The 24,133-nt window shown below is 46.9% G+C and overlaps 1 protein-coding gene across 2 annotated transcripts in view; it reads left to right on the forward strand.

The window, feature by feature from the left end:
- The window catches only part of EXOC3L1 (exocyst complex component 3 like 1), a 154,426-nt gene that overhangs the window by 29,190 nt on the left and 101,103 nt on the right, over nt 1–24,133 (forward strand). For both annotated transcript variants that reach the window (XM_083165050.1, XM_083165051.1), the window contains exons 6-7: nt 1,173–1,298; nt 11,410–11,510. In XM_083165050.1, the coding sequence (XP_083021176.1) occupies nt 1,173–1,298; nt 11,410–11,510 (227 nt within the window). The remainder of the gene's footprint in view (nt 1–1,172; nt 1,299–11,409; nt 11,511–24,133) is intronic.

Raw genomic sequence — 24,133 nt, forward strand, 5'->3', positions numbered from 1 at the left:
GGAGGTAGAGAGTGACAGACTGGTGGTGTGGGTGTGTTAGGAGGTAGAGAGTGACAGGCTGGTAGTGTGGGTGTGATAGGAGATAGAGAATGACAGGCTGGTGGCGTGGGTGTGTTTAGGGGGTACAGGGTGACAAGCTGGTGGTGTGGGTGTGTAAGGGGGTAGAGGGTGGCAGGCTGGTGCTGTGGATGTGTTAGGGGGTAGAGGGTGTCAGGCTGGTGCTGTGGATGTGTTAGGGGGTACAGGGTAGAAGGCTGGTGTTGTCGGTGTGTTAGGGGGTACAGGCTGGCAGGCTGGTGCTGTGGATGTGTTAGTGGGTACTGGGTGGCAGGCTGGTGGTGTGGGTGTGTTATGAGGTAGAGAGTGACATGCTGGTGGTGTGGGTGTGTTAGGGGGTAGAGGGTGGAAGGCTTGTGGTGTGGGTGTGTTAGGGGTAGAGGGTTGCAGGCTGGTGGTGTGGGCATGTTAGGGGGTAGACAGTGGAAGGCTGGTGGTGTGGGTGTGTGGGGGTAGAGTGTGGCAGGCTGGTGATGTGGGTGTGTTAAGGAGTACAGGGTGGCAGGCTAGGGGTGTGGGTGTGTCAGTGGGTAGAGGGTCATAGGCTGGTGGTGTGGGTGTGTCAGTGGGTAGAGGGTGGCAGGCTGGTGGTGTGGGTGTGTCAGTGGGTAGAGGGTGGCAGGCTGGTGGTGTGGGTGTGTCAGGAGGTAAAGGGTGGCAGGCTGGTGGTGAGGGTGTGTTAGGGGGTACAGGGTGCCATGGCTGGTAGTGTGGGCGTGTCAGGAGATAGAGTGTGGCAGGCTGGTGGTGTCATACCTCCCAACATGACCCTCTCCAGGAGGGACACAATGCTCTGCTTCTGCACTTTCCTCTTAATGTATAATTGCCATCATCTGTGGTGAAACACCTTTCTTATTAGTAAACCTGTTGAAAACAGGTGATGACAATCATACATTAAGAGAAAAGTCCTGAAGCAGAGCATTGTGTCCCTCCTGGAGAGGGTCATATTGGGAGATATGTGGTGTGGGTGTGTCCAGCCTCTCCCCAGCGATATCGCTTAAGAGCATAAGGGTCTAAATTTCCCTCTGGTAAATAATATGGCTGTCCCTGGTCCTGCACAGCACAGAGTCCCTGATGATATGTTACACATCACTGGATGCTGTCTTGTCTTCCAGGCTTGTCTGAATCAGTGGATACACAAAGCACTGGAAGTGGAGTATTCGGACTGGCTGAGGGATCAGGAGCCGGACACTGACCCAGATGGGTGTTATATGTCCAGTCTTCAGCAGATGGTCATGCAGGTGGGAGCCTCTAACTCACTTTGACTGATTCCATGAGAGACATCCAGAAAACCTGGCCTGTAGGCTTCTGAGAATACTGGCCTGATCCTGAGTAGCACACATGCATCCAAATCACGACAAAGTCCCACAGTGCGCATACATCTAACTTACCTGTTTCCCTGTATCTCCCCAGTGACAAATGTCCTTCTCTAACGTGTGTTGGAGCCATTGTGGTTATGTAGTTTATAGTAGTAATGTTGTTTTATGGTTATGTAGTTAGGGCAGTGTGGCTTGTGACCACTTGGCCACATGGTTAATGGCGGCTGGGGCGCAGGAAGAGATAGACCCCTTCAGCCCTGGCGCCATATAGGACAAACGGCACTGGGTGGCAGAATGCAAAAAAAACTGTTCTAACAGCGCAAGGCACCAAGGGCTAGATTCTCTAAGATTCAAAAGTGATAAAATGGAGAGTGATAAATAGCCAGCCAATCAGCTCCTACCTGCCATGTGACATGACTGTGTTTGAAAAATGTCAGGCAGGAGCTGATTGGCTGGTTGTTTATCACTCTCAATTTTATCACTTTTGAAGCTTAGAGAATCTGGCCCCAAGTGTTTCAATATATATTTCTATTGTTTATGGGTGCCAGAGCCCAGGCCCCATCCAGGGCCGCTGTAGCCTTCTATGTGCTGCACCTGGTGCAGACCATGGACTGGAGGCTGCGGCGAGCAGGGCACAGGCTCCCGGACAGCACCGCCAGGCTGTGGTGAGAAATGGAGGGCATTGGTGCGCTGCAGAAACGGACCACTGCCGGAGGCAGCAAAAAGTGAGCCCCCATGCACTGGAGGTAGACGGCAGTATAATCTCTTGGTGCCGAGGGAAAGAAAGGGGTCCCCAGCTGGACTTGTGTGCGCAGCAGCTCCGGACGACTGCCGGAGGCTGCAGCAGCAATGACCAAGCCTCCCTAAAGCCGGTTTCACACATTCCGGCGAAAACCTGTACGGCCAGGAAACCGTGCAGCACAAACTAGTTTATCATGGAGGCGATGGCCACAACCCGGCAGCCGTCCCTTCCAGTGGCGGGATCCGGCTGCAACCGTGCGGCCGGGCCGTGGCTGTCCCGTGTGAATGGACACAATAGTGTCCATTCACAACTACTGAGTGCAGCACGGCTCCCTGGCCGTGCGGGATTTCGCCATCCGGCAGGAGCCAGAGTGTGTGAAACCAGCCTATGGAGAACCAGGCTATCCGGCTCCCTTGTATGGCAGAGGTGAGGATCTGTGTGCTGCCAGACCTGGGGCTGTGGGTGTGCTGCCAGACATGGGAATGTGGGTGTGCTGCCAGCCTCGGTGCTGCGGGGCTGTGTGTGCTGCCAGACTTGGTGCTGTGGGGCTATAGGTGTGCTGCGGGGCTATTTGTGTGCTGCATGCTTGGGGACTGAAAGAACAGCCCCCAGCAGGCAGGTGGCAGGGCTTTAGGGAGCCCAGAGCTGAGCACTGCGCACAGTATAAAAATAGTACTGTATTTCAAATGTATTTATATACACTACCATTCAAAGTTTTGGGATTAGAAATGTCCTTATTTTTTTATAGAAAAGTACAGTGTCTTTTTCCATTGAAGATAACATTATATTAATCAGAAATACACTCTATACATTGTTACTGTGGTAAATGACTATACTAGCTGCAAACGTCTGGTTTTTAAAAGAATATCTGTAGGTGTATGGAGGCCCATTTCTAGCAACCATCACTCCAGTGCTCTAATGGTACATTGTGTTTGCTAATCGCATTTGAAGGCTAATGGATTATTAGAAAACCCTTGTGTTGGCACAGCTGAAAAGGGGGTTGCTCTTTAGAAAAGCTATGAAACTGGCCTTCCTTTGAGCTAGTTGAGTATCTGGAGCATCTCATTTGTGGGTTCGATTATACTCTCAAAATGGCCAGAAAAATAACTTTTATGTGAAACTCAATAGTTTATTCTTGTTCTTTGAAAGGGTGTGGGTTGTTAGGTCTACAACAACTAGGTCGACTCCACTAAGTCGACAGGCAGCAAGGTTGACATGGGTCGAGGTCGACAGGACATTAGGTCGACACAATCATTAGGTCGACATGTGCAAGGTCGACAGTCAAATGGTCGACATGGGGGTTTTCACAGTTTTTTTACCCGAATGTCAACACAGTCGACATGGACACAGTTTGAAGTGCACCGCATCCCCTTGCTTCACTCACCATGTTTCGGGCATGGTGCCTCGCTATGCTCAGCACATTATTTTATTCTCCCGCCATGCCCTAGTGGATGGTAGGGCATGAAATACCGCCTGTCGGCACATGTCGGCTCAAAAAACATTGCAAAACCCGGTGTCGACCTTTTGACTGTTGACCTTGCCCATGTCGACCTAATGGTCCGGTCTACCTAGACTAGGGCCGGATTAAGGTGTGTGGGAGCCCTGGACAAAAAGGTCTGTGGGCCCCCCCCCCCTCCGCCGGACGGAGGCATCATCTCCCCCCCCCCCCCCCCCTCCGCCAGACGGAGGTCCCCCTTTCCCGTACCTGGGCAACGTGAGGGTGAGTGACAGGAAGTCAGGTAGCGAGATCTGGCAGCTGGGGTGAGGAGGGGTTCTGCACTGTGTCCCTGCCACACGGAGGCATCATCTCCCCCCCCCCCCCCCCTCTGCTGGACGGAGGTCCCCCTTTCCCGTACCTGGGCAAAGTGAGGGTGTAGGGATGGCCATCGTTGCCTGGCAAAAGTGCATCTGGCCATCGATAGTGTTCTATTCTATTTATATATCTATATATATTCTATAATATAAACTATTCAATGGATGACCATCAATGTTTTTGCATATCGATGGTCATCCATTTTCTGTGATTGAGTGGCCTGTGGGCCAATCAAAATGCGGGGGCGGGGCTTCGCGGGTGTCGGGGCGGGGCTATGATCCGTGTCCCGGCACTTTAGGTAAACAGCAAAAACGAAACTATTCGTTTAAGCTTTACATCGATGGCGGGAAACCATCTTGTTCTCCCCCATCTCGATGTAGACATGGGGTATGGGGGAGTGGGACAATATACCTATGCACTAATACCCACCAAGAAAAATGATTAATGGAAATCAGGGTGATTGTTTATTTGTAGTCCACAATATATGATTGAAAGTGCCTTAGCACAATATTGCTGTGTGGAGGTGCTCCCCAGAGAGTAAGATAGGATGAAAAAAGAGAAGAAAGGAAAAGTACTCTCTTTGTTCGGGGGCACACTTTATTAAAACTTAACGTTTAATTACTTTGTCATTTAAAAAATGATTTTATAGTGGATTCGGACATGACATAAGACATACATTGACATTAAACATATATGACATACACAAACATGTACACACAATTCCTTATATTTATCAACCCGCGTCTATGATTGGCAGTTTTTGATATAGATTTAAAAAAATTATTTGTTATATGATAAGTATAAACAAAACTGCCTGTCTAGCGGTGGTAATACAAATGGTTATCTTGAAGGAATTGTTTTAAAGGACACCTCTGTTAGGTGGGTGGATTGCGAATTTTCTTAACTATATTGTAATTTGTAATAAAATACACATTATATAACAAACCGAGTGCCCCTGATATAAAGGAAAATAATATAATAAAGAGTCTGTTTTTCAGCAAGTGCACAATATTATCCTCTCTGTAATAATATTATCAACTGGTGGTCTCCAAGGTTATGTATACTGCACTATATCACTGATTCTAGAGAGGGAGGAATAGTCCACATTGGAAACACAATAGTAGGAACTGAAATGTAGATTTAGATTAGATAAAGATGTGTAAGTATATCCCTGCAAGGTGGTTATTGCACGGGAACTGCTGCTGATTTTCGTTAATGGATTGGTATTACCCAATCCCCACAATTGAGCGGGTTTGATCCGTGCGTCAGTTGCAGATTTGGATAAGAAAAAGTGGGTTACTACTATCCACGTTAGGGAAGGGGCCCCCCTGGTTGGCTGGTGCCCTTGCAGGGGTTGTCCCTTCGATCGTAAGTGAGTGTACCCAGAAAGTGATAACAGGGTAATAGTTAGATTAGTGACACATGTGGACTACCTCACATGCTGCTTTCTCCCATGTGCTTTAGCATTGGTGGGTGATGAGCGATGTGTCTCGTCTTCTGTGTCACCAGAAATGATTATTCTATAGCAATCCTATGCAGTGGTTTTTAATATGCAACAGGAATAATCTCTATATCACAAATCTGCAAGGGCACCAGCCAACCAGGGGGGCCCCTTCCCTAACGTGGATAGTAGTAACCCACTTTTTCTTATCCACATCTGCAACTGACGCACGGATCAAACCCGCCAAACAAAGAGAGTACTTTTCCTTTCTTCTATTTTTTCTCCCCCATCGATGGCAAAATCATTCGACATCGGCCATAAACCATCGATGATTTCTAATCGTCGATGGCCATCCCTATGAGGGTGGGTGACAGGAAGTCAGGCAGCGATATCTACCCAGAGGGCTCCCACCATGTCTGCCCATTATGGTAGTGCCCATCGCAGGTTCGCAGCTCGCCCGCTCCAAGCAACAGAAAAGATACGGGAGCGCTGTACACAGTAATGGACGGTGTACCTGATGCTGCCGCTACTGCCGGTCACAGAGGTAACTGTGCTGGTTTCACACACTCCGGCTCCTACCCGACGGTGAAATCCCGCACGGCCAGGGAGCCGTGCCGCACACATTAGTTGTGAATGGACACTATTGTGTTCATTCACATGGCTGTGGCCATCCCTTCCATGATAAACTAGTGTGTGCGGCACGGCTCCCTGGCCGTACGGGATTTCACTGTCCGGCAGGAGCCGGAGTGTGTGAAACCAGCCTGAGAGAGAGCAGCAGCTGCCGGAAGTGCCGCAGCCGCACAGTCAGTATGTACACACACTGCGCCTGCCGCCACTCACAGTGCAACGCAGCAATGCTTCCCCGCTCATATAGCCCACCTCTCCACCGCCAGTCAACCGCCAGCGCCTGCCCCAGCCGCCAATCAGAGCCCCGATTTATGCTCGGAGTCTGCAGAAGAGACAAAAGCAGTGATTGGACAGTTACATGGGCCTGTGGAGAAAAGTTTTACAGGCTGCTGTGTTGGAGGAGTAACCCTGTGTGTGTTTTGAAGTCGGGACACTCACTGTCAGTTCTCTCAGTGATTAGCAGATGTGTATGCTGGGTGCTGTGCTAACTACTGTATCAGTGGTTCCCAAAAGCAGTCATCACAGCCAGGGTCGGGTAGCGCTGGCAGGCAGGGGGTCCCTGCGGCGTATGTGAAGTCAGTAGTTAGTTCCCATCTGATGCAGGGACCCTGCCGCTGACTTCACATATCCCGCAGGGACCCCCTGCCCGCCAGCGCCACCCACACTGCGCTGACAGACCCCGCTGCCTGCCACCCATGACTTGCCACCGCAGCAGTGGGGTGGCGGGTGTGGGGGCCCCCAGATGTGTGGGGGTCCCGGGGCGACCACCCCTATTGCCCCGTGGCTACTCCGCCACTGACCTAGACCCATGTCGACCTTGACCCTTGTCGACCTAACCCATGTCAACCTTGTTGGCTGTAGACCTAATGACCGTATCCCCTTTGAAATTAAGGCTATTCCATGCGAGAAATTGCCAAGAAACTGGACATTTCAAACAGGCTCTAACCAGAGTAGAAAGAGAAGTGGAAGGCCCCGGTGCACAACTGAGCAAGTAGACAAGTACATTAGAGTCTCTAGTTTGATAAATAGACACCTCACAGGTCCACAACTGGCATCTTCATTAAATGGTACCCGCAAAACGCCAGTGTCATCGTGAAGAGGCAACTCCGGGATGCTGGCCTTCTAGGCAGAATGGCAAAGAAAAAGACATATTGGAGACTGGCCAATAAAAGGAAAAGATTAATATGGGCAAAAGAACAAAGACATTGGACAGAGGAAGATTGTAAAAAAGTGTTATGGACAGATGAATGGAATTTTGAGGTGTTTGGATCGCACAGAAGAACATTTGTGAGATGCAGAACAAGTGAAAATATGCTGGAAGAGCACCTGACGCCCTCTTTTAGCATGGTGGAGGTAATGTGATGGTCTGGAGCTGCTTTGGTGCTGGTAAAGTGGGAGATTTGTACACGGTAAAAGGGATTTTGAATAAGGAAGGCTGTTACTCCATTTTGCAACGACATGCCATATCCTGTGGACAGCGCTTGATTGGAGCCAATTTCCTCCTTCAAAAGGAGAATGACCAAAAGCACACCTCCAAATTATACAAAAGAAGCAGGCAGCTGATATTCTGTCTGTAATGGAGTAGCCAGCGCAGTCACCAGATCTCATCCCCATTCAGCTGTTGTGGGAGCAGCTTGACCATATGGTATTGTAAGAAGTGCCCATCAAGCCAATCCAACTTGTGGGAGGTGCATCAGGCAGCATGGGGGGAGATTTCTTCAGATTACCCCAACAAATTACCAGCTAGAATGCAGAAGGTCTGCAATGCTATAATTGCTGCAAAAGGAGCATTCACTGACGAAGGCAAAGTCTAAAGGACAAAATTATTATTTCTTCTTCGGATTTCATGGTTGCCACAGGGTGATCCAGAGGACCGTGGCACCAATCAGTGAAGCTTTAAAGGTTTCCCAGGATGCACGGCTCCTCTCCACTATAACCCCACCTCCTCACTCAGCTCCTCAGTTTTGTTAGCCAGCCAATAGCAGGAACCGGAGAGGGAAGAAGACAGACGAGAGCTTGCCTGTGCACTCACTCATACAGAGAGTGAAGGAAGACATGACTAAGGTCATCACAAAGGAATACCTCAGGCCTAATTAAAGGTGGGTGCCCTGTGGGTCCCATGAACCTCGAAGAAAGAGAGTTAACCTAAGGTAAGACTACCATAACTCTCGTTTTCAAATAAAAGTCATTATTTCTAACCTTATCAATGTCCTGACTATATGTTCCATTCATTTTGCAACATATTTAATAAATATAAAACACGAAATTGTCTGGGTGACCCCAAACTTTTGAACCGTAGCATATGTTGTGTGGTTCGGGGGCCTGTGCTGTGCACAGGCTCAGTATTATGTATACAGTGCCATTCAAATGTATCTTTTAAAGGTAAAATGCACTTACTTGGTTGCTGTGTCCCGGGGGAATCCAGAGTTGTGTGGGTTGCTGGATTCCCTTTAGTCCTCTCCCCCAAAAATGTGATGCCTTCCCAGGTAGCCTCCGAGCTGAGAGCTGCAGGGAAGGTAGCAGGGAACACCAGCTTTCTAACAAGTTGAGTATTTTGCTCAGGCTCCATACAGCTTCCCCTCAGGGGCAGGAGACCCCAGTTGGGGGTCTGGGCTACCTATCTCTGGAGCTTGAATCCAGCATAGAGATGGTGAGCTGTGTTCCTGGTGTGTCTTAGGCTGGAATACTTTCCCCACCCGGCAACTGGGCTGTGACTAACACCCCACATGGACTGAAGCACCCGGATCCCCATATCCAGGTACTACAGCATGGCTGCTCATTCTGTGCCCGGCACGAGGCCCCCCATATACAGGTACTACAGCATGGCTGCTACACTCACCACCTATTCTATTCTCCCTCTATGGCGGTGACCCCCACGAGGGAGAATAGCCGGTGGCCGTTGGGACCCCCAGTGTCGGGGTTTTAATCCCGACACCAAGCTAATGACTGTCGGTATCCCGACTGTCGGGACCCCATCCGGCACTCTCCCATATCCAGGTACTACATCATGGCTGCTTATTCTGTTCCCAACACCAGGCATGGCCGCTTATTCTGTGCCCGGCACCAGGCTTCCCAAATCCAGGTACTGGCACCAGGCTTCCCATATCCAGGTACTACAGCATGGCTGCTCATTCTGTGCCCAGCACCAGGCCCCCCATATACAGGTACTACAGCATGGCTGCTTATTCTGTGCCCAACACCAGGCTTCCAATATCCAGGTACTATAGCATGTCGGCTTATTCTGTGCCCGGCAACAGGCTTCCCATATCCAGGTACTACAACACGCCTGCATATTCTGTGCCCGGCACCAGGCTTCCAATATCCAGATACTACAGCACGGCTGCTTATTCTGTGCCCGGCACCAGGCTTCCCATATCCAGGTACTACAGGTTGGCTGCTTATTCTGTGCCCAGCACCAGGCTTCTCATATCCACGTACTACAGATTGGCTGCTTATTCTGAGCCCAGCACCAGGCCCCCCATATCAAGGTTCTACAACATGCCCGCCTATTCTGTGCCCAGCGCTAGGCTTCCCATATCCAGGTGCTATAATATGGCTACTTATTCTGTGGCCAGCACCAGGCTTCCCATATCCAGGTACTACAGCATGGCTGCTCATTCTGTGCCTGGCACCAGCCTTCCCATATCTAGGTACTACAGCATGGCTGCTCATTCTGTGCCTGGCACCAGCCTTCCCATATCCAGGTACTACAGCATGGCTGCTTATTCTGTGCCCTGCACCAGGCTTCCCATATTCAGGTACTATAGCATGGCTGCTTTTTCTGTGCCCGGTACCAGGCTTACCATATCCAGGTACTAAAGCATGGGTGCTTATTCTGTGCCCAGCACCAGGCCCCCCATATCCAGGTTCTACAACATGCCCGCTTATTCTGTGCCCCGCTCCAGGCTTCCCATATCCAGGTGCTATAATATGGCCGCTTATTCTGTGGCACCAGGCTTCCCATATCCAGGTACTACAGCATGACAGCTTATTCTGTGCCCAGCACCAGGCTTCCCATACCCAGGTGCTATAAAATGGCCTTACTGAGCATTTATTCCTTATATATGCTCACTTATATGTAAACACCTTGTTGCTATTGTTCTTGATGGGAATGAGCACACTGTGACATGACTCTATTAACATTGCAATCTGTTTATTATCCTTTTGTGGAGACACAAGTTCTTTATTAGTTTTGTACTTATAAACTGTCAATTTCCATACAAAATATGTACACAAGTAAGAAGAAATACACATTTTAAAAATGTCAAACGCCCATTGTCATTTGAAGATGGGACCGCAGCACAGGGATTTACCCCGTCAGTGAAGTGGCGTCTGTTTTGTCAAGGTGGGACGGGGTCTCCGGCCACACCCTGCATGGTCTTATTTCATGTTCTTGCCTTGGCCATCATTTGTGACAGTCACTGAATGTTCAGCCCAGGTCCACCGTGATTGTAAGACTACGGGGGGATCTAACCCTGTGATATAGTGGCATTCATGGAGGGAATACAGAGTTGGGAAGTGTCTCCGCTCCACCAGTCACTTGAAGGAGGCATTCACATCCAAATAACGAGACACTGAAGCAGAGGGATTGACAATCCCTCCGCTTCAGGGGTCAATCCCTCTGCTTCAGTGTCTCGTTATTTGGATGTGTATTATACTGTGCAATGCGCTCTGTCTGTTTGGACAATGTATTTCCATGGTTTCCCCTCCCTTTTCCCCTGTACCCCCTCCTAGTTCTTGTTACAAGACCAGAATTGTACTGGTGATACTGCGGATGGGAAACCACCAGTAATTAGTGGGGTTCATAGGTAGGACCAGGGGTAGATGTGGGGTAGATTTATTAAGCTTGGGGATGTGATAAAGTGTCTGGTTTTTATCACCGGCCAATCAGCTCCTACCTGTCATTTTTCAAACCAATCCTGTAACTTCACAGTTAGGAGCTGATTGGCCAGGGATAAAACGAGACACTTTATCACTTCACCGAGCTTAATAAATCTGCCCCTGTATATCTTAGTGTTTGATACCAGGTGCTGGCTGAGTCCCCCTCATGCCAGTCTCTGATACCGTTATATAGATGTCCCTATCACATGGACCAAGGGTACTCTATTTTGCTCTGGCACCCCATCAGACAATTAAAATAATTACAGGACCCCAGCAAGTTACTGCAGAAGGTCATAACATCACATGTGCAGTCAGCAGACAGCACATTCATGGCAGCATTGTGGAGGCACAAAATGATGTGAGAAGCCTGAAGTAACAGACTCCTTAAATCACTGACTGAGATCAGAAAAGTCATCAGCCTGATGGTCAGCAACAATGAGCCACGACCCCATGCTGAGAAGGTCGGGACCCACTTTGGGGTCAGGACCCACAGTTTCCGCTGACATAGACCTTTTCTCTGCTATTACAGATGCTGTTGGAGAATATACAGTTGGCGTCGGTGCTGGGGGAGGGGCTAGAGAGTCGTGTCAGGAATGCCTCCCTGTACGAAATGGAGAACTGTCTGGTCTGGTGAGTTATCTGGTGATGCACGCCCCAATTACTGTGTGTAATATATATATATATATATAGCAGTGGGGTAGAACCTGGCACTCCGACAAACAGATGTAAATCCAAGGACCGGGGTGCTGCCCGTGAAGGCAAATGCAGAGGGGGGAAAATGAGCAGCACTCACGCGGATTTTCAATAAAGACACTTAGATAGTGTAACCTGGTAACGTTTCGGATTTTACTCCGTCCTCATGACCAAAAAAATGCTTTTTTGGTCATGAGGACGGAGTAAAATCCGAAACGTTACCAGGTTACACTATCTAAGTGTCTTTATTGAAAATCCGCGTGAGTGCTGCTCATTTCCCCCCCCCTCTATATATATATATATATATATAATATATATATATATATATAGTGGAATAGCTGGCACCCCTCTGCTTTGTGATATATTGGCGCCCGGTGCCTTCTCAAGCATTAGCCCGACTGGGTTGGCAAATATAACTGGAAGATTGGCGGCACTCGGACGACTTGAAATAACTGGAGACCACACAGGTTCAAGATCTTTCGAGATTGTCCTGATGACGAGATTAAATCTCGAAAGATCTTGAACCTGTGTGGTCTCCAGTTATTTCAAGTCGTCCGAGTGCCGCCAATCTTCCAGTTATATATATATATAAATTCCTCAAGGAGGCACTCTAATCAATGGCTGAAGTAGGTATAGGTAAATACAGGTATAAGATGCAGGTGCCTTCCATAAAGTAACTGGCAAGCAGTACTTCACATGTAGTCGATAGGACGGCGGCACTCCGAAATAAAACACCAGGTGCAAAAGAGACCTGACGGTCTTGAAACGTCGGTTTACATAAAACTACTCTCTGGTGTTTTATTTCGGAGTGCCGCCATCCTATCGAATATATATATATATATATATATATATATATATATATATTACAAAATTCCCAGAACTTGCGCTATTATTAGATATTATGGACTACGGTCGCTTATAACACTTGGCCTACTACTAGTTAGGCGTTTCTCACAAACACCACCACAGAAGTGTTAAATAGCGCCCTAAAATTACCAGTATTTACTGCAATCTTCCCCTATATTCTTATACTCCTATAGATATGGACAAGATTCTTAAATATAAAACATTTATTAAAAATTGTAAACATAAAAACAAAAATGTATGCACTTTCTTGCCAGAAGATTTTTTCATACAGTTGGTGTATACATAAGCCCGATGCGATTCGTCTCCACACGAGACTTCATCAGATGCGTTTCGTCTCCACACGAGACTTCATCAGGGGTGTATGATACAAATCTATAAAGAGCAGAACATGTTTATTTTAACAATTCATAGAAATTTATAAAAAAAAATATTTAAAAAAAAAAAACAAAGGGAAAGATAATAATATCCATTTCTCACAGATTGACATGGATACAGGGACAGATGGAGGAACTCAGTACAATCAATGGATACAGAACAGATCAGAGAATCAAGAACAATCATATTCATAACAGGATACGTTTTCCAGAAGAGAAGTGCGGAAGAAAATTTCTTTAAAATGAATAAATCTAAAACCCTTATACAACGGTTTTAGATTTATTCATTTTAAAGAAATTTTCTTCCGCACTTCTCTTCTGGAAAACGTATCCTGTTATGAATATGATTGTTCTTGATTCTCCGATCTGTTCTGTATCCATTGATTGTACTTGTCCCTGTATCCATGTCAATCTGTGAGAAATGGAAATTATTATGATCTTTCCCTTTGTTTTAAAAAAAAAAGAAAGTCCTTAATCGTATATGTCCACACTGGGCAAAATGTTTTGCCACTTGGGGAAAAAGTGGCAAAACATTTTGTCCAGTGCGGACATACGATTAAGGACTTCTCCTTTATGCCGATTGATTATATAAGATGAGGAGCGGACCGACATACTAGGTTGTTACAACGTGAATGTTACTGGATTTAAGAACTCCAGTCAATGAGTCTGGCTGGATTGAATGAAGAGTTCACGTTTACATAATTTCTTTAAACAGCCTCGATATTACATCATTTAACTCTGGGTATCTGTTGATTTTGAGATTATGATAATTTGAGGCTATTATTAATTAGGGGTAACTGGTTTCTGATCGATCCTGCCGATTTAACTCCGTACTAAGAGAAAGACTCCGTTTTGGAGTTCTTTTCCATTTGTATATAGTGTGTATCTTCTATGTATGTGCGTCTTGTTGGTGTGGTATAATTTATATTATGATGTATATATGGGGCAGTATGGATGGTGTAGTGGTTAGCATTACTACCTCACAGCGCTGAGGTTATGGGTTCGATTCCCGCCATTGTTCTAACTGTGCGGAGTTTGTATATTCTCCCCGCATGGGTTTCCTCCGGGTACTCCGGTTTCCTCCCACAATCCAAAAATATACTGGTAGGCTAATTGGCTCCCAACAAAAAGAACTATAGTATGTCTGTGTGCGTGTACATGTGGTAGGGAATATAGATTGTAAGCTCCACTGGGGCAGGGACTGATGTGAATGTTCAAATATTCTCTGTAAAGCGCTGCGTAATATGTATGCGCTATATAAGAAACTGCTAATAAATAAATAATAAATATAACAAGTCCAGTTGTATGTAATGTATTTCTCTGCTTTGGGCTTCATTGCCATGGTTACGATACATTACTTTCCTGTGATACTATTAATTTTGTCCCCATCTCTAGATTATGTTTCTATAGCTACTGCCATAACTTCCGCTGCATGAAGGAACCTTCCTTCCCCCCCCCCCCCCCCCCCCAAATGCGGCACGTGTACATGCGACGTCTGACGTCATGATCGGGTGCCGGATGACGCGTGTCGCCGGGACTTGAAAGCTCCTGCTGTGCAGGCGTGACATACAGGTTAGCATGATGCTTTATCACACTATTTAGGTAACTCCTCCTGTGGCACTCGAGATTGACATTATCTATACGAGGCTGAAGTTGATTTGAAATCCACAGAAGGGGGTCATTTACATATGACACACTTGCAATTTCTTTTGACCAACATGAATTTTAGCAGAAATCGGGCACTAAATTGGGCATGGGTCCCAGATTTCATCATTTTGAACAAGTAGCTGGTGTCCTGCAAGGGTTAAACAGCATTGGTCAAAAAATATTACACTTGAAATACACACACACCATGTTGGTCAAAAGAATTTGCAAGTGGGTCATATGTAAGTGACCCACCTGTGTGGGTTTCAAGTGAAATATTTTTTGACCAACGCAGTTTAACCCTTGCAGGACACAGCTACTTATTCAAAATGATGAAATCTGAGACCCATGCCCACTTTAGTGCCCTATTTCTGCCCAAATCCATGTTGGTCAAAAGAAATTGCAAGTGGGTCACATGTAAGTGTGTGGATTTCTGGTGTCAAATTTGTGGTCCAAGATTCATTAACCCTTGTAAAAGTGATTGTCCTGAATAAGAAGCTGAAGCTTGAATAAGAAGTGAAAAGAAGCTGGCCGAATAAGAAGCCATCTTCAGCCTCGTATTATCTATTCCCTTTTGAAAAAGGTGCATGCAACACCGAAACGACTGTCGTCAAGGGACGATTTGGCCAATGAAGCCCAAGCAGTAATGTATGCTGTGATACTTGCCTAAGGGTGTTGGACTGCTTAGTCCTGTTGTTGTCATGCCTCAGTGATGACATTGATGTTTTTGGGTATGGGGACTTATAAACTTTTTGCACGTGAAAATCACATGTGAGTCCAGTGCTGTTTGTTTCCCAGGAGCTGTCTTATTTATATATATATGTATATATATATATATATATATATATATATATATATATATATAGATATATATCTATAGATATATATCTATATATCTATAGATATATATCTATATAATATATATATATATATATATATATAGATATATAACTATATATATAGCGGTGGTTTCTCATACAAACACGTATAAGGAAGAGGCGGCACTCACGTGGATTTCAAAGGTGCTTTTTAGAAGTTTTTAGAAATTAAATGTACATGACAACGTTTCAAGACCTCTGCGGCCTTTTCATTAGGTCATATAGAAGCTGAAATAAACAGTGCAAGGTGCAATAAGCAAAAACAGTTTCTTACCTCATCTTGAGACATTAAATAGATACGAGTGCAGCGTGTAGCAATGATGAAGGGCTGCCAGGACTTCCGGGAGGCCGGACTCTCGGGGACGCCCCGTGGGAGTTGCCTCAATTGCGTCACTACATGCCGGGCATCACGCTAAAAATGTACAACAATACAGTGATAAATAAACACAGTGACAAATGAGAAAATCAAATCGTGTGACATTACTGTGCTCAAACTAGTACTCAGTGCTGGATACGAAATATAAAAATGTTAAAAAGACTAACAAATCGAGGAATCAATTATATCATATTAACCCCGTGCTGCACTCCACAGTCCCGCTGTGGAATGTCAGAAAGTGGGCTGTATGGGGATCGCGGCTCCACCATATGTTATATGCCGGCTTCACAGGATTCCCTCATACTATATTATTATAAAGCATAACTACCTAATGGATTACTCATTTTGCCTGGAATAGAAAGGAAAATGTTAGAACAACATTAATAGCAGAAGCACAGATATTTCGAAAATGAATATTTGAAGACTGGATATTTAAAGAAAGATGTTCCATGTGAACTTATCATTAAGTCCATTAGGGACTAGAGTGTTCAGGGTGTGAATCCATTTGGATTCACACTGTGACAGTTTCCTTTGGTGGTCCCCACCTCGGGTGGTTGTGGGACGTGATCTATTACTTTACAGCGGAGACTGGCCAATGAATGTCCTGCAAGTTTGAAGTGTTTTGCAACGGGTTGCTCGATTCCCTTTGACTCTTTGCCCTCCAAGGATGCCCGGATCGATGAACGATGTTGAGCCATTCTTGTTCTAAGGTCACAAGAGGTTTGACCCACGTATAATAATCCGCACGGACATATAATGATGTAGATTATAAACGTTGTGGTGCAGGTCAGGGTCTGTCTTATCTTGTACTTCTCGCCAGAATGGGGGTTCTTGACATATGTTCCCGGTTCCATGTAACTACATGTAGTACATGTAGGGCATCTCACGCACCCACGATTGCGGATTGGTAGAAATGTTTCTTTAGCAATCGGGGCCAAGTTAGTTTTAACCAGTATATCCCTGATACTTTGACCACGGCGGTATGCTGCATTAGCCGTCTTTCAAGCTTGGTAATTCCTTGTCGCTGGTGACAATAGGCCATAGTTTTTTTGTGTGTTGCGGCAATGCTCCGCAGATCGGTGTATATTTAGTGACAAAAGGAATTCTATTGCCAGTGGAGTTTTGTGTAGATTTTTGCAACAACGATTCCCTTGGTATTTGCATGATATCTTTTTTTCTGTTGCACTAGATCTTTGTAAGAATACCCTCGGATGATAAAATTATTGATCATGTTATTCAGGGTAGCTGATAAGGATATTTTGTTGCTGGAAATGCGGGCTGCACGTAGCATTTGGGATCTGGGTAAGCCACGGATTAGTGCCGGTGGATGGCAACTAGATTTAAGAAGGAACGTATTCCTATCAGTTGGCTTGCTGTACACAGACGTAAGTCCTGGTGGACCGTTGTAGGAACGAACGATAAGCCTTTATTCAGGACAGTGGTTTCCGGATCAGTTAATATATGTGAGGATAAATTGAACACTAGTTTTTCGTGCCCCTTGAGAGAGGCTTTGATGATTTTTGATTTTGGCCCCCTCTCCGCGAACATCAACGGTTTTTGCCCTGGTGATCACTCCTAAAGGGCTGGCGATGCTTGTGGATGGATCATCGGAGTCTGGTGCACAAAAATCACTATCACTATTGGATGCTGAGTCATTTCTGTTCTTCTGGGATCTCTTGTTTTTCCAAGAGGTTCGATTTTTGTTACACGAGATACAGACACCTGGGTTCCACTCAGCCACCTGTATACCTTGTACTGCTCGTAATCAGATTTTACTGTGGTTAGTTTGTTCTTCTTAAATAGGAGTAATTCCTTCTTATGTTTTAGGCATTGAGCTTCAAGTTTCTCCTAGAGCTGCTTGTGTTTTTTATCATCCAGTAGTTTTTTATTGGTACCTTTTTAATTCTGTAATTTTCTAGGATGGAGGGCGGAGCCACGGCGGCGTGCGTGTGAGGGGAAGTGAGTCTCAGCTCCCCAGCGTCTCTCCCTAGCCCACCATACCTAACTCCTGCTCTCCCCGCTGAGGATAAGCCCTACAACCCTGGCTAAAGGCTAACCTGCAGGAACGGAGGTTGGAGACCGCGGTGTATCGGCAGCGCTGTATGGCGGCGTTCTGTGCTGCCTCTCTGTTTGGAGCGCAACCCAGGCTAAAGGCTAATCTGCTGGAACGGAAGTTGGAGACCGCGGTGTACCGGCAGCGCTGTACGGTGGCGTTCTGTGCTGCCTCTCGGTTTGGAGCGCACTCCCGGCTGCGTGACTGAGGTGAATCCTGATCCGGCTCGGCCGGAGTTCCTGTCGCACACAGAAACGCCTAACTCAGTTGCCGGAAGAGGCTGAGTGATCCTGGCGGTGAGCGCTCCCCTGCTACCCGACCACGCTGAGCTTGGACGCCGGAGGCTGAGGGCCGGGGTGAGACGCTCTAAACCCGGTTGCTGCCCCATATGAGACACTATTATATGCTGCTGAAGGCAACAGAAAAGCACCCTCAGAGAGGAGGCACGGAACACTGACTCGGTGACTCAACTAGTCCCCCTGCTGTGATCCTATGTGCGGCTGTAAAGACTAAAGAGGGACACAGACAGATGGAGGAGGAAGGTTTGGTGAGGCGGGTAAGAGTGTCTTTTAAGGCACAGTGACTGTTACACTGCTTATATTTACAAACCCAGCGTATTAAGTCTTTAAAGAGTATAAAGGTGGAGCAAATTTAACTGCATATACCGATACTGACGCACAGTGTTTGGGGGATTGCAATACTGTACTAATCCAGCAGGCGGTGAACATAAAAAATAAAGGACTCATAGTTCTCTTAAGGCAAAAAATAAAAAAAAAACTGCAAACAGTGCTCAATTCCCCAGCATAAATCCAGAATGGTAAAAACCGGGGCAGCGGCTGCAGCTGCAGCAAGGCAAGAGAAACTTGCACGTGCACAGACACAGAGTACAAGCAATTCGACCCTGAATACCCCCCACACCACACCTGTTAAAAATGGTGGGGAAAAGCCACAGAGCGAAGTGACTTTACAGCAGGTATTAAATGCAGTAAGCTCATGTGAAACCCGCTTATCAGGGCAAATCGATAAACTGCAATCTGATATAACACTATTGAGAGATGATGCCCAAAAGACCCGGGACAGAGTCACAGAAGTAGAGAATCGAATCTCAAATCTGGAGGACATCATAGCACCAATACAAAAGCAGATGCACACAGCCTCAAGTAAAATAACGGACCTACAGAACAAGGTCACTGATATGGAGGGGAGGCTACGCAGAAGTAACCTGCGGGTAATAGGCCTAGAGGAGAGAGCAGAGGGGAAAGACCACGAAAAATTCATGGAAGGGTGGCTGGCCGAAACATTCGGCAAAGAGACCCTTACTCCCTTCTTTTCAATAGAACGAGCACACCGTGTACCCTCTAAACCCCCTATTCCAGGAGCCCCACCACGTACTATGCTAGTAAAATTACTGCATTATCAAGACCGGGACAATGTGTTGAGACTTGCTAGATACAAGGAAAATGTCAGCTTTAATGGACAGAAAGTATCATTCTTTCCTGATCTCCCATATACAATCCAGAAGGAGAGGGCGAGATTTAAGGAGATCAAGGAAAGGCTGAGAGCCTTAAATTTAAAATACTCCATGATGTATCCTGTAAAACTTCGTGTCCAGCACAATGACGAAACCAAATTCTTTTTCTCGCCAGAAGAGGCTGCGGAATGGCTCAATAAAGTCCACCCGGGGCGAACCCAGTTGCCTGTATAAGGGGGCACGGTAGCGGACTTTTAAGGAGACCAAAAAGTTGATCATGATCACAGAGAGGGGGTGGGGGGGTGGGAAAGGGAGGTAGAAATATATATCTTTCAGTTTAAAAATACTTATAAATATGTTGTTGATAAGATTTGAGGGTATAATAATATCCTGTGAATTTTAGGTTGGGGAGCTGAGCACGCCTTAAAAAAAAGGGATAAATCCCTAAGTGGCTGGTTGTAAGGGCCCTCAAAGAGTGGTTAGAGTAAAATAGTGTGTAAGAAGGGGGGGGGAGGTTAGAGGTATACCTAACGGGATAGGTTATACAGGGAGGGGGGAGGGGTAACTGTTTGTGTTTTATGTTATGTGATGTGTGTTGTATGTATGTCCTGCAGATCCTGTTCAGACTGTATAGGGAAATTGGAGGCCTTTCACTGGGGCACCGTGGTGGAGATAAAGGAAAAAACTGGGAATGATTAATGTATTGACATGGAATGTAAGAGGGGTAAACGAAAAAATCAAGAGGGCACTGGTGCTAAAGCAATGCAGAGAGATGGGTGCGGACATTATATGCCTGCAAGAGACCCATTTATTTGGGGATAAGACTGCGACGATAAAGAGACCCTGGATTGAAAAAGCATATCACTCCCAGTTTTCTCCTTCCTCTAGAGGGGTGTCGGTGATAATAAATAAAGGTACTGGTTTTGAATGTATTACGAATAAAATAGATCCGCAGGGGAGATTTGTTTTTTTGGACGGCTATATCGCAGGATGTAGATTCTGTATAATGGCAATATACATGCCCCTGCCATTTTCATATGATGTGCTCAGGAAGGTTGCTGAATTTGTGGCAGAAAGGCCAGAGGCACATGTAATCTGTTTGGGTGACTATAATGCAACTATTGATCCTAAGATAGATAGACTACAGATGAAAGCAAGTAAAGTCACAAATAATAATGGTCTTGCTGTGTTTGTTAAGCAGTTGGGATGGCGGGATATTTGGAGAGAGAGACATCCTAACGTCCAGCAGTTTACATGCTACTCGGCCTCATATAACTCCTTCTCTAGGATAGATATGATATTGACTTCAGATAAATTAACAAACCAGGTTGTAAAGATAGAACATGCAGCACGTGGTATTTCTGATCACTCGCCAGTAACAATGCAGATAGATTTAAACCTTGATAGGGGCTTTACCTACTGGCGTTTTCATCCAAGCTGGTTAAAGAAGTTTAAAAGAGGGGAGGCAATGGGGGAGGAGATAGATGATTACTTTACCCATAATACGGCCTCGGCTAAAAACACAGTGGTTTGGGAGACATTTAAAGCCTTTCTTCGAGGCATTCTTATGAAGGAAATAGCGGGGGAAAAGAGGCAATGTCGGGAAATATCGAACATATTAGAATCAGAAATGAGGGGGTCTGAAAAACAATATTTGAGGGATAAAAACGAGACCTCCTAAAGAGGTATGGTTGGAAGCCCAAAACAAATGGCTTGAACACCTTCAGATAATGGCTAGTTCCCAAATCCTAAAAAGCTCCCACCAATTCTATCTTAACTGTGACAAAGCAGGTACATTTCTGGCATATATTGCTAAGGCAGACGCACCCTCAGCTACTATAACTAGAATCCTCACAGATAGTGGTCAAATCATAACCACCAGCCCCGAAATTGCTAAAGTATTTGTGAGCCACTTTAAGGAGGTATATAGATCTAGATTGACCTTAGGGGGGGAGGCTCTTAAAAAGTATTTGGAACAGCCCCAAATGCCAATTTTAGCAGAGGAGAGTAAAATAAGTTTGGAAGAACCCTTTAGCTTAGAGGAAGTGGAGGAGGCCTTAAGGACAATGCCACAAGGTAAAGCCCCAGGGATTGACGGATTACCAGGAGAAGTATATAGATTCTTTGGGAATAACATGGCTAAATATCTGAGACAGGTTTAGGGGGGAATCGGGGGGAAAGGGATCAGAACAGTCGCACAGGTTCAGGTATAACAATATTTTTAGAAATTACCCTCATGTATTAATTTATTATGATGTACTTCAAACAATGGAGGGTGTGCTACCACTGGACACAAGTTAATTGAAGCAACAAGGAAAGGAAAGAATGTCACTATGTGGTGCACAAGGAGGTTGACTTAATCTAAAATCTAACTTTTATTAGGATTTTCTAAAATAGTAGCGAAGTATAAGACACAAACATCACAGAACATGAAACATAGAGTGATTTTAAAAAGGATAATATATCCTAATAGGTGTGACTGCAATACTTTTCTCCCCTTATTAGACTGGTTTATTAGATGTCAGTCTCCACGTCTGCATAAATTCAATCGGTGCCTGGAGACTGTTAAAGCCGAGTCTGCCCACTCACTCCAAGCTTTATTAGCTGTATGGAGTGTGCACCCGCTTGTCAATCAGTGGCGGGTCCCGGGTTGGGGATCCGTTCTCCAGTGCTGGTATGCGGGCGGTGTCCGATGTGAGCTGCCACTATCACATTCAGACCACCGTTTTGCCGCGACCGCACAGAGCCGTAGATCGCCTCCCGCTGTGATACAGGTTAAGCCGCGGCGTCTAGGAGTAGTACGCCGGGGGTTAGAGCCCTTTTGACTGGTTCCAGGATAGTGCTGACGTCAAGCACTGCGTTCCTGGCTGGGCGTGTCCAGTGGCGACTGGCACACGCTGGTGAGGCAGAGATAAGGCTGTTGATAAATCACAATAATATATACATTGGTATGGGGGGAAGGGAGTAGGGAGTCACAACAAGTTGCTGACGGGTCAGCGTACGCTTCGCTTATGGGAGCTTCATCAGGACCCAGTCGCCACTGGACACGCCCAGCCAGGAACGCAGTGCTTGACGTCAGCACTATCCTGGAACCAGTCAAACGGGCTCTAACCCCCGGTGTACTACTCCTAGACGCCGCGGCTTAACCTGTATCACAGCGGGAGACGATCCACGGCTCTGTGCGGTTGCGGCAAAACGGTGGTCTGAATGTGATAGTGGCAGCTCACATCGGACACCGCCCGCATACCAGCACTGGAGAACGGATCCCCAACCCGGGACCCGCCACACTCCATACAGCTAAATAAAGCTTGGAGTGAGTGGGCAGACTCGGCTTTAACAGTCTCCAGGCACCGATTGAATTTATGCAGACGTGGTTTCACACCAGGGGGCTTAGTCGACAAGACTGAGACCTCTGGTGGGGACCTGGACCGGTACCTGAACCGGGGAGGTTGGAGAGGACCCTTGCGCATGGACTGCGCGACAGTGCACCCAGAGCCAATAAGCAGTCAGAGGTAAAATACAACCGGAGTTTATTTGCAGATGGTTGTAATAACGACAGACAGTAAAGTATGCAGGAGTAATGACAGTTCATGCAGATTGCAATACTTTACAGATATGATGAATGGTATCGATGGTGGAACATCGGATCCGGATATCGGATATGGAGATGACTGTGGGTCCGGAATGACGGACGGGAGATGACTGTGGGTCCGGAATGACGGACGGGAGATGACTGTGGGTCCGGAATGACGGACGGAAGCAGGAGATCCGGAATATCGGATTAGCGATGAGACATCGATGGTGGATGATGCTGGAGCATCGGAAGGACCAGAGTCCCGGAGCTAGGCTTGGTCGCTGGGCTGAGAGGCAGGATCACAGGCGGTGGAATAACCTGGACTTCACAGGAGATGGAACAACCTGGAACACACTGCAGCATGGAAGACAACACCAGCAGATAAATACACTTGCACGGAGACAAGGACAGCTGACCATACACTGGAGACAACTGAAGCACTAGCAATGGTTCTGAGAGCTCCCAGCATACTTATCCCCACTGGGTGGCCAGGATTGGCCGAGGAAGTATGACAGGGAGATCAGAACCAACAGGATTGGACAGCACAGACATGTGACTGGGAAGAACATGGCAGCCCCCATGTCTGCTATGGCGGGAAAGTGTGTTTGTGCACGCCATGCTGGATACTGGGAGCAATGGCGGCGGACAGGTGGATTGCCGTGCACTGGGGACTGTCACTGGGAGACAGGAGAGCGGTGCGCCGCGCAGCCGCGGACTCAGCAGCGCTGAGAGGACTGGAGGATGGCAGCGGTGATGGCGCACGGCAGACAGGACGCCGGCAGGGATGACGTCTGGACCGCAAGCTGAACCTGCGGAGGCACTTAGCCGGTAAGAAAGCCTTTCTGAGAGCTCGGATCGTGACAGCACCCCCCCCCCTTTAAGGGTGGCCCCAGGACACCTTTTAGGCTTGCGGGGAAACTTGGAGTGGAACGCCCGGATGAGTCTGGGAGCATGGACATCGATGGCATTGGTCCATGATCGCTCTTCGGGGCCGTAGCCCTTCCAATCGATCAGATATTGCAGACGACCATATCGGATGCGAGAGTCCAAGATTTTACTGACCTCATATTCTGTTCCACGCTGGGTGCAAACCTTAGGAGCCTTGGGGAGCTTGGAATGAAAGCGATTCAAGACCAGCGGCTTGAGCAGCGAAATGTGGAATGTAGCTGGCACTTTCAAATAGGGCGGCAACTTGAGCTTGTAAGCTACTGGATTGACGACTCGCTCAACTGGGAAAGGACCAATATATCGGGGAGCGAACTTCATCGATGGCACTCTCAATCGAAGATTCTTAGTTGACAACCAGACACGATCTCCTGGACG

This window comes from Crinia signifera, chromosome 11 (genome assembly GCF_055691185.1).
Source record: "Crinia signifera chromosome 11, ASM5569118v1, whole genome shotgun sequence".
Taxonomy (NCBI): Eukaryota; Metazoa; Chordata; class Amphibia; order Anura; family Myobatrachidae; genus Crinia; species Crinia signifera.